The 11467-nt window shown below is 40.6% G+C and overlaps 2 protein-coding genes across 2 annotated transcripts; both read right to left on the reverse strand.

The window, feature by feature from the left end:
• Positions 1-727: 727 nt before the first annotated feature.
• On the reverse strand, positions 728-4565 carry fkbp6 (FKBP prolyl isomerase 6; the record flags this gene model as incomplete). The annotated part of the gene is made up of 7 exons (XM_079996631.1): positions 4460-4565; positions 3445-3562; positions 3247-3336; positions 2410-2612; positions 1745-1864; positions 1313-1510; positions 728-841 (listed from the first exon to the last, which is right to left on the reverse strand). The coding sequence occupies exons 1-7, from the start codon at positions 4499-4501 to the stop codon at positions 728-730; spliced, it is 885 nt and encodes a 294-aa protein (XP_079852757.1). The 5' UTR covers positions 4502-4565.
• A 1075-nt stretch (positions 4566-5640) lies between these two features.
• tmem244 (transmembrane protein 244) lies at positions 5641-9681 on the reverse strand (the record flags this gene model as incomplete). Its single annotated transcript, XM_080024623.1, has 6 exons — positions 5641-5949; positions 6283-6327; positions 7213-7338; positions 7528-7604; positions 7749-7834; positions 9589-9681. 6 exons carry the CDS (start codon positions 9679-9681, stop codon positions 5852-5854), a joined length of 525 nt encoding a protein of 174 aa, XP_079880749.1. The 3' UTR covers positions 5641-5851.
• Positions 9682-11467: the final 1786 nt, after the last annotated feature.

Here is an 11467-nt window from a genome sequence, read left to right on the forward strand (position 1 = left end):
ACACACACACACACACACACACACACACACACAGATTATGTTGCATAACTACTGTATTCAGATAACCGGCTCTTCACCGTGAGGCTTGACTTTTACTCCACAATCTGCGAGATAGCATTGTATTAGTAAACAGTGTGCATACATTCCCATTCTTAGCAATTCATCCATCTACCTTCCTATGCCTACCATCTCTTGGCAAATGTTTATTTACTATTATTTGATGAAAAACAAACTTTGTCTTCAAATTCAGTGATTCTGCTGAGCAGGTGGATCACCATGGCGACTGTAGTGATACAGTCGCTATGGTGCAGTATTATTAAACATATTCTTATTGGGAACCAAAAGTGAGTTCTTTGTATGGTTGCTCAGTCAAAAGAAATAAAATAATGATTACAGAAGGGGAAGACTGTTTTCAAATGTAAACAGTTACTTACCATTATTTCTTCATTGGGCTCATGAAGGCTTTGAACATCCTTGAGCACACTTCTCTCTGTTTGTCCATGCTGTCTTTATAAAGCCTGCAAAATGATTAAATGTTTTACATGCATCTTTAGAATGGCTCATATAGTATATTATAATTATATAAGTAAGTAATATATAATTCTGAGGCCACATTTGCCTGCAAGTTGTTATCTTTGCAAAGCACATTTTTGAGTCGTCCTTCATTCGGACAAATTCCAATTTCACTCCCCACTTCTGACTGGTTAGAGAATGTAAACAAGTCCTCTCACATGGCCGCCTTCTTCAGCAGATTGTTGATGTCGCGGTCAAATGGCTTTTTCGCTTGAGCCATTACGAGGAAATCATGGGCCTTCTCGTAGTCGTGCATTTCCAGGTAAGCCTGCGAACGTCGAGAGCCATTTTTTTTTGCCGTTATTGATAGTGTTGGCTTCGTATAGTGCGCGCAGACATTTAATACCAAGCGCTCAGAGAATGGACTGTTTGAGTTGGGAAGAACAAACAGTTGGCGGAGCGAGAACACATCCAGGCAACTTCAAAGATGACGTCAAGAGACGTTCAAGTGGTAAATGACCAGTGGGTACAGCGAGGTTAATAAAACAGGTTATTAAAACAATTTATGATCAAGGTATATTTGAAAATAAAATTGTTTGAAGTGTTCCTATTTGCGGCCTTGTACATCAAGATTTGTTTTGTTCACTACAATCACATCAATAAAACAAAGACAAACACAGACAAAATAATTTCATAGACATTCCTAAACCTAAAAACAAACGGTGTGAATAAAAAATAAATAAATAAATAAATAAATAAATAAATAAATAAATAAATAAAATCAATTGCATTGTCTGACCTGTCCGCAGCGAAAGAGGGCCTTGGTATGGTTCGGGTCGATGTCCAGGGCAGCGTTGGCATGCTTCAGGGCTTTGTGCGGGCGTCCCAGACGGAGCTCGGTCAGGGAGAGGTTCATGTAGATGGGGAGAAGCGCCTCCTTCACCTTCCTCTTTTCCTCTGCATTCTCGGTCACCCTGCTCTCCAGCAGCGATGTTGCCTGTTAATGGCAAAGCGGGGAAAATTAAAAAGTTAAAAAAATGTCTCAACGGGGAATGTTTCCAAGACGAATTGCGGTTCCTTATATTGCCTCAGTTGGAAATCCCTACTCGCACAACACACTATGCATGAAAGACGCATAAATCTACACACATAATATCGAATGTAACGAGACATTATCAACCATAACTCAGACAAGGACAAACATGAGCTCCTCACAGTAACTTCTTGGTACCTGCTTGTAGCGGTCTTTGGCGCTGTCGTAGCGGCTCTGGTTGAAGCTGCGGTTTCCAAAGCTGCGCAGTGTGTCGCTCACACCAGTAAGTGTAGACAGAGGAAGAGCGTTCTGCTCCTCCTGGGGCGGGCATATTAATTCAACAGATATACATATTTGTGTGTCTTGGGTTTAGTAACCACTGTAATTATGAAGCCTCAATATGGAAGGGGCAAACATGATTTAATCACATACTGTATGATGAGTAAATTATGCTTCATGATTTATTTACCGGTGCCCATATATTTAATGCCTTCTAAAATGCAGTAGTGTGAGTATCATATTGATGGAGTCAGTGTATCAGAGGTAGCCAGTTTATTAGTATCATGGGGCCTAACATCACTGCAAGGATAAATACGGCACCATACCACTTTAATTCACTCACACAAGATCGTTTACACAGTATACCCGTAGCATAACCCTTTGACTTAACCAACGTTATTTGTTGCTATTGAAGGCCTTGCTGATGAAGACTGATGTACAGACCATTCAAGTACTAATGGAAAATATATTTATTCTAAGTTGCTTTGGGCAAAAGCCTCTGATAAATGGCGTAATGTAGTGATATACCAAGTAAGACAGCACTCTATGAGGCTAAAAACGTAACCCCCCACGGCCAAACCTACCACACTGAGCGCAACAAAACTGTCAGCTGTGGCCGAGTCCAGGAAGTCAAGGAGGTGCACCTCGTAAAGGATGGTCGCCGCGGGGGGGATGAGAGGCGGGCAACCCATCTCCCCAAAGGCATACTGAGGCAGGAACAGAAAGCGAGAGAACTCTCCTTTCCTCATGCTCAGCAGACCCAGCTCTAGGCCGGCCATCGTCACATCTGGGGAGGGTGAACGGGGCGGAGCTTTATTAGACTGGGGACAGGAAGGTGGTGGTGGTGGCAACTGGACCGAGGTCAAAGCTGCTTTATTGACTCGGTCAGTTCCGGTTCTACGTGGCGTTCAAAACGGCTGCCGTCAGTTACCTAACTTTAAACCTTTTCGGATATAACTCCTTAGTTTGATATCATTTTCTGTGCCACAGAGGCGGGTGACTTTTTACCGGAGTACATCGCCATAGTAACTGCACGTCTAACCTGAGCTGGGAACGGTCAAGTTCAGGATGAGAGACCTGAATGTTTCCAGCCCAATCAGCTGTCAGAAATGCGTCATTTAAACCGCGAAGTGACCCCAAGCCCCCGTGCAATTTATATTGACATTTTTCTCAATGTTATCAATTAAGTATGTGACTGATAGGCATGTTTCAAATTGTTGTTATCTTCATAATATGAAGATTATGAAGATAAACCATATGTTTTTCAACGGATGTGTTGAAAAAAATGTGATTATCTAAATCATCCAATTGCAATGTATCTATGTATCCAATAATAAAATATATACAATAAAAAAACCGAAGAGCAATATTATTTTGCCTGACTTTAAGTAACTCAAAATCCTGCGTAAGTAAAGACTGACCTCTGCCGAGCTTCATCATCCGTGGGTATTTCAGGTGGGTGGTGGAATTGAAAGGCTGGTCCGCATATTCCAGAAAACCAGAGAAAAAGACTGCACGGACAGGGGAGGTTTTCGAAAATTAAATTTAAAAATGACCGGAAGGGAACAACTTTCTTCAGATAAGGACGTGCATGGGGACAGGGGGTTCAGTATAAATACATGACACAGAAGCCTCTCTGGGAACGGCGGGACCCTCCCCAGGCTGGACCACCTCTTTCAGGACACCTCCGTCACCCGAAATAGGCGTCATCTGTCGAGCCAGGCGATCAAACGGACTCTGGAGTCACGGAAAAAAAAAAAAAAAAAAAAAAAAAAAAAGTCTTACATTTCACATAAATTCTTTATCTTCTGGTGCAACTCACAAATCCCTCGGTTGGGCACGACTAACAGTAATGTGAATGGTGATTTCCGATTGTTATTGGCATTTCAAACGGGGACATCCAAAGTTAGATTTCGACATTTGAAAAACGTTCCATCTTGAAATATCAAGGAGCACGGTGGAAGATAACAAACTGCAGCACATTATTCAAGTATCTGTACTTACTGAAGTATGTTCACTTTGGGAGACTCTACACTTTTACTCCGCTACGTTTCAAAGTAAATATCAATACACTTTATAACACAGTTGCCTTACTTTAGTTCTGCAAAAAGAAATCCACATATATATATATATATTTACATGCAAGACATTTTTCATAAATTGGTGTATGATATGCAGGAGTACTCATCTGCAGAAGTAAGTACTTTACAGTATCAGGGCACTGGATATGACAAGTACTTTTACTTTTAATACATTTAAGACCAATAACTTTTCCTAAAATACTAATACTACAGTGGAAATGTCTCTGTGTCACTTTCACGAGTAGTTTGTGTCAGGGTGTTTGTATTTTTACTTGTTTTTTTTGGTGTATAATTGGTACAGTACTCATTCCGCCTGATGATCTTGGCGCATGCGCAATCTGACCGTTACTCCAAGGGCAAACTAATCGCAGCTAATGAGCAAACACCTTTACAATATGGAGTGTAAAATGTATGTACAATGTGCCGCTTTGCAATGATACTTTGGATCTCAGTTTGAAAGTGAAATATGACGGTTTGTTCTTAACTTTTCGTCAAACCGTTGCGCTATCAAGCCAGGGCGCGGTTTAACCGTTAAACCGACGGTTGAATTTACCTGAGCGTTGGCTTCGCGCTCGTCGTCGAAGTCCAAACGCATGTTGTAGTTCGCTCAACGACGCGTTTCCCGGCGCTTCAAATAAACGTTAAATGGCGTCAGGGTCTACTTCCACGAATTCGGGACAATCCTCCAACGCTACCAAATTTTTGGGGGGCGGCATGCGTCAATTAAACGTCACGCGAAGTGACGTTGACGTGCCCCCAGCGGGCCTATGACGACACTCAAACGGGACGCTCCAGCTCTCAGAATGTAAGTCAGAAGAAGACGTGTACGTGTGTATTACGTGCACCTCTGCTTTGCGTAACGGTCTTGTAATATTTTCACTTTATTTTCGTCACATGTATTCGTGTAATTTCAATCTGATCTGTATGTGTTGCTATTGTTTAACCTGAATGTTTGTGTATTATCATTTTATTATTAAATCACTATTTGTTATTTAAAAAAAAAAAATGTAGGTCATGATATGTATGTAGGTCATGAGTACATTATGCAGGTATAATAAATACATATTTGAGGCAGAAGTGAACTGAAGAATACAAGTTTTACAAGATTCTATTTTATTTCTTTACATATTTTACAAGAAATACAGGATTCATATATTTGGTAAGGTGTGATATTGCTTGTTCGCCTAAAAAAAAAAACCACACACACACTCCCATTTCCAACAGTTTTCATTCTCTCTCTTACACACACACACACACACACACAAAGCATTTTTTGCATGACGTGTTTAACGTACATCACAACCCATTAGTACTAAATAAATCCAACTTATTCAAACCAAGGCAGTATCACACATCTGTCTTTTTCTTTCTGTGGCATGGAACCAAGCCGATCAAGGCCGTAAAGCCTTCTTGTTACAACGGATTAGATTGGAACCAGAAGAAAATCCAGAATCACGTCTGCAAAATAGAATAAATGTGACGCATATATTCAAACATTTTAAATCAAGACACCTTTTCTAACTCACACTAATACCAACTAATCCTGTTCTTGACATAACATAGAAAGTGTAAAAAAAAGATGTACTGTGTCTGCGGACTGAACCTGTGTCAATTCGTAATGCCTGCTCTGTTGTCCGGTCTACAAAAATTCCTCTAATGTTTAAAAAAAAAACAAGAATACAAAACAATATCTTTACAGAGTTTGATTGAAGAAAAAAAGAACAAAAAACATGCATACGGTAAAAGTAAAATTCAGATTTATTTGACAGCTGCCTTCCATTTGGCTGCTTAAAGTTGCATCACGCACCGCTCAATATATATATATAATTTTATTTTAGTATTTTTTTTAAATTGAATGTTACTAATGAACACTCTCTACACTGGTGAGATGTTTAATACTCAGTGAAATCCACCCTGTGTAACATGCGCTGGGCTGGTTGGTTCATTAGAAGTTCTGGAGCTCAGCTGGATAGACAAAGTTGTTTCTGAAGAGTTTATACGCCAGAAGTTGCCCTCCAAATATCATCATCACCAAGCCTGAACCTGAGAGAGAGAGAGAGAGAGAGCGAGCGAGAGAGAGAGAGAGAGCGAGAGAGCGAGAGAGCGAGAGAGAGAGAGAGCGAGAGAGAGAGAGAGAGAGAGAGAGAGAGAGAGAGAGAGAGATTTTTTTTAGCCAGAAGCTTCTCTCCAGGTGTCTACCGTACCTTTCAAAGCCTTAATTCGAGTGATAAATGGGGGAGAAATTGTCAGGAGAGGTGAGTATGTGTGGGGATTGTTGGGAGAGATCAACTAAAAAAAAAAGTTCCATCTAGACCAAATAGTGAGCGGGGATATTCCTAAATACTGACACATACACAGACATAGACATCATCTCACCCAGAGCTATCCACCAGTGCTCAGCAGAGGGGAAATCTGACATCACTGTGGAAACACAAAACACACATTCAACATACATTAAACACACATTCAACATACATTAAACACACATTCAACATACATTAAACACACATTCAACATATACAGCACGGTGTGTACTAAGTGGATACAAAATCAAATCTTTTTCCAAATAAAAACCATAGATGACTTCAGGTGAACCATAAGAAGCAAAAGGCACTTATTAGGACACACACACACACAGTACACGCACACAGACACGCACATATTGTATGTGATGCAGGTACTTGTGTGCATGTCCATGCGTCTTTAAACCCACCAAAACATTCCACCCCGTTACGTAAGGGCTCAAGCCAGCAATCCTATCAGCTGTTCTGGTCATTGATCCACATTGTATACACATGCGCACACTCAGTTGTGTGTGTGTGTGTGTGTGTGTGTGTGTGTGTGTGTGTGTGTGTGTTCTATTTGAAGGGAAATACAAAATCTAAAACACTAAGGTATGTTGCCAAGTCAAATTCCAGAATAGGAATTTCCATTGAGGAAATAGTCTATACTATAAAAATAATAATTATAATAATAATGATAATAATAATAATAACAATACATTTGTTATCTTTTACCTTTTTTCTTTACATTAAATGTTTATTTCAAATCTATCTATTTAAAATTATATTATGCTTTTTCTTGTTTTTGAACAAACAATTATGCCAAAGGATTATATCAAGACTTGTATGGGGAAAATAATTTTTCCATCCTTTCATTCTCCAAATTAACAGTCAGACAGTTGCACCACCTGACTTTTTAAACTTTCAGACTCACTTTTACACTCACTCTTTATATTTCATTTGAACGACAGCCGACTCGGACAATCCGTGTCATTGACCCACGAGACCCGCGCCTGTGACTCACCTGCTACCGTCATGGCGATGTGCAGCAGTGTGACCGTGATGGCGTAGTCCCAAACCCACTCCTCCACAATCCAAGCAAACACCAGACCGGCCAGGACGTACGTGACCTCCATGGAGATCACGCTGACTGGGGTCCGACAAGGAAAGGGCCCAGAGAGACAAAATTACAAATTCAACCACCCCCCCCCCTTTAAAATACACAACTACTGTGTTTATGTTTGTTAATAGTTAACAAATACACCATCAGATGGACGGACAAGCAGTCATTTGAACAGCAATTTAACAAACGGCTGGCCAGCCTCTAAGCACCACTCACCCAGGTATTTGGGGTTCTGCCATGATGGTTGGGTTGTGTAGTCAAATGGAGCCAACAAGCTATCAATCTCATGAACCCTGAACACAAATACAAATTTGTCACACACACACACACACACACACGGAAAAACAAGTTTCCTGTCAGTAAGTTGTCCATAGTTATAACCTCCGATTGTGTGTGTGTGCGGGCGTGTGCATATGTGCGCGCATGCGTGCGTGCACCTGAGCAGTCCAATGCAGAGGCTGACTGCAATGTAGTAGAGACAGTAGAAGGACACCATACACATCAACAGGTTCTGGAGAACGACCTGACGTAGCAGAGTGGAAAACGAGAAAGAGAACAAAGCAGGCGAGAAAAATGACATAAAGGAGACGACGATTAAAACAACATACTGTACTGTAACAATGTCACAGCAGCGCACATCAACACGATAGGCAAAATAATAATAAAGCAATCAAGGCAATGCAACAAAAAATGAGAAAAAAATCAAATGAACATTGAAGCAGGAAGATGAATGTACAATCAACATAACCCTTAAACAGTTAACAACAAGTTGGCAATAAACCTAGAGACCAAATCTAAAAATGGACATTTATTATGGCCGGCGCCGGTGGTAGCAGCCTGGCGGCCAGCACAGTACTCTACCTATGAAGTTATCAAGAATGTTCTTCGGCACGGTTATTTACATCAGCAATCTCTGTGTCTTAACCCACAATTAAACTAAATTGCACTTGGAATTGGCAGCGCACGGTGATAAAACTGGAAACAGACACGGAGGGCGGGGCCATGATGCTGTCGACTTAAAAATTGTTGTTTTATCATAAGAATATGTATATAACAGCTCATCATAGTAATTGGTCATATTCTCTTCCATTGTTGCTATACACAGCTGAAGTACAGTATATGTGTTGGTTCATTATGTGTAAATCCATTTGGTGTAGGCCCGTATATGTGTTTATGTCTAGTACCTTGGTAACAGGGTCTGAGTTTAGCACTACATAAATACATTTTAATTTTTCATAATAAACTTGACTTCTCGATTTTGTGACCTAGAGATGGATGTTGTGTGGGTTTTGTGTTGTTCAAGTGGAAAAAAAGGTCACAATACAATACATGGGAAAACAGTGAATGTTCTAGCATGTATTTTGTCTATTTTTTATTCATTTGAGTGCATTGAATTTTAAGATAAAATTCCTAATGATCTTTTGGCCGATGATTTATGATCATTTTCAGTAAAATGGCATCAATCACGAGCATTATATGACTTTCCTTTTGGATTCTGGACCAGTTTTTTCTTCATCATCTGAGGAGGTCAATGAAGACAATATGTACATTACACTGTTCAAGGTACAATCACTATACCCATCGATTTAGGTTGTTTACTTCCCCGAGCTCAGTCCAAACAGAAATAATCCACATTTAAGCTCTTTTTCCCTCCTCAGACAAGCCCAGAGTGGATGTCAGCTGAAAAGTGGCAGAGCTCATGTTAATACTCTCACAGACGGCTAAACACCCGTGGCGGGTTTCCTGGCGAGTTTTCAGACTGAAATGTTCCACAGACAAGATTGTTCTTCGAAAAACATTTAAGAACCCTTGAATATTGCTGCTGCCATAACACGTTATACTCTGACACTTGATATTTAATTTGAATAACAACTCATAATGCATGTCGCACAGGGAGGTTTTCTATGTCCCTGGGCATCTGATCTATTGGCTATGAAATAAAAATCGATAACAGGGCATTGGTGCTTGTGCTCTGTTAAGGGTGTAGCACTAGAGTCCAAATCAGCCTGAGACACCGCTGCCTGTTCCTTTCAACAATGCAATAACAGCAACAAATGACTAAGATCAAAATGTCGTGAATGTGATTCAGGAAAACAAATGCTTGTGTAAATGCTCCTCTTTGCCATACATGATATATGGTTTGGTGCACACACTGTATTTGATAAACAGCGTGCTAAGCCATGACAGACTTCCCACAATCCTTTGTAGAACCTGTAGTGTATATCTAAAAAAATAAAAAAAATAAAAGATCTTTTATACATTCTACAGCATCCTTACCAAAGTATCACTGGGTGTGGTCTTGAGGGAGAAAGGCCCATGGCGTTTTATGAGCGTAAATCCACAACAACGACAGCAGTAGTCCAACAACATGAATGGTCTACATTGGAGTGTGTGTGTGTGTGTGTGTGTGTGTGTGTGTGTGTGTGAGTGTGTGTGTGTGTGTGGGTGTGAGTGCAAGAGAGAGGTGGGGTGGGGTGGGTGTGAGTGTGTGTGTCAGGATTTAGAAGTAATGGGATTACTGCTAACAAGACTGAGTAAATCCCCGAGGGGGATAAATTGGCAGGTGAGCTGTTTTGCGTCCACATGTAGAGATACACACACACACACACACACACACACACACACACACACACACACACACACACACACACACACACACACACATAGATGCATGTACTTTTAGCACACATACACATGATTGAGTATTCGAGTGGGAGGTGAAATAAAAAATACAAATAAATAAATAAAAAACAGATAACATGAAAATGTACTTTACTTTTTACAGCTGGAGAAAGCAGACAACATCTACAGTGTATTTTAATACTGACTCATACTTAAATATAAATGTAACCGCTAGATAGCGCCACATCCACATATAGTAATCAGATTAGTCAGTCAGATTACTTTCGAATGCAGAAACTAACTTGATGATAGGATGGAAACATGTACGATTGAAAAATGATATATAATTATAATTATTAAAATATTATATAACTACATTATATAAATGCAGACAAAAGTGGATTCTGTCTCGAGAGAATTATTTCCACTATGATGGAAACGAGACAAAGATGATGGTAAATTGGCCTCAGATAATATCTCCAGAATATTTGTGCTTAGAGAAAACCAGACACCAGGCTCTGTGTAAATATATCTGTTATCCACTGAGAGTCCAGATAGTCTTAGATTCGAAATGATAGGATTGATATGTGAAAAGCAACAACATTATGATGACAATTTCATGTCACAAACTCTGCCAAAATCTGCATTTAAAAGTGTTGTTGCCTTGTTTGTCAAAATCAAGCAGTATATTGTATTATTGTTCAGATCCCAAAGTAAAATAACTGTAAAGTGACCAATAGTGGGACAAAGAGAAAGAGTGATGTGTGTGTGTGTGTGTGTGTGTGTGTGTGTGTGTGTGTGTGTGTGTGTGTGTGTGTGTGTGTGTGTAAGGAGTCAGGCACACAGAGGATGTAAAGTGATGTGAAGTGACTTTGGTGTTATGGTTGCGGCCTCCCCCGCGCCTCACTCCAATTATAGCTGAGAAAAAAATAGTCCTTCCACCAGTGATACATCCTGCGTCTGCACCTGTCTTTGACTCCCCGTGCTCATTTCTCAGGCGTTTGGCCTGTTGCTGCCACAGCAACCCGCATCACCGTTGCCATGGCGACGGCAAAGAGGCGGTCGTTGGGGGGGGCACATGTGGGGCAAGAAAGGCGTCATCCTCCGTGCGTATGTGCGTTATTGTAGAAATTGCAGCGCAATTCAGGGCTTAATAAAAGATGAACCGGCTGCTGTAGATCCATCCTTCCCTTCTTCCCCCGATGCATCTGGAATTCTCTCTCTCTACCCCCCCACACACACGCACACTAAGGGTAAAGGAGGGGATATAGAGCTATTTTTGCATGGTGTGGCAATTCAATTCGGAATTTGAATCACATTTAATCCTCCACTAAAAACACGGAAAATAGACAAAGAGAGCAGGAATTTCAACTAGCATATGGAAAGTGGGGAATGGGAAGTGGGAAATAAAGAAAAAGCGATGTTTCGAAACCCCGGCTCACAGAAGAGTGATGCAGGGTTCAGTCATTCTTGGCTAAATAGCACTGATTGTGATCAAACAATCAAAGGGGCCCTCGACGACCAGAGGAGGGAT

This window comes from Zeus faber (genome assembly GCF_960531495.2).
Source record: "Zeus faber genome assembly, chromosome: 2".
In the NCBI taxonomy this organism is placed as follows: Eukaryota; Metazoa; Chordata; class Actinopteri; order Zeiformes; family Zeidae; genus Zeus; species Zeus faber.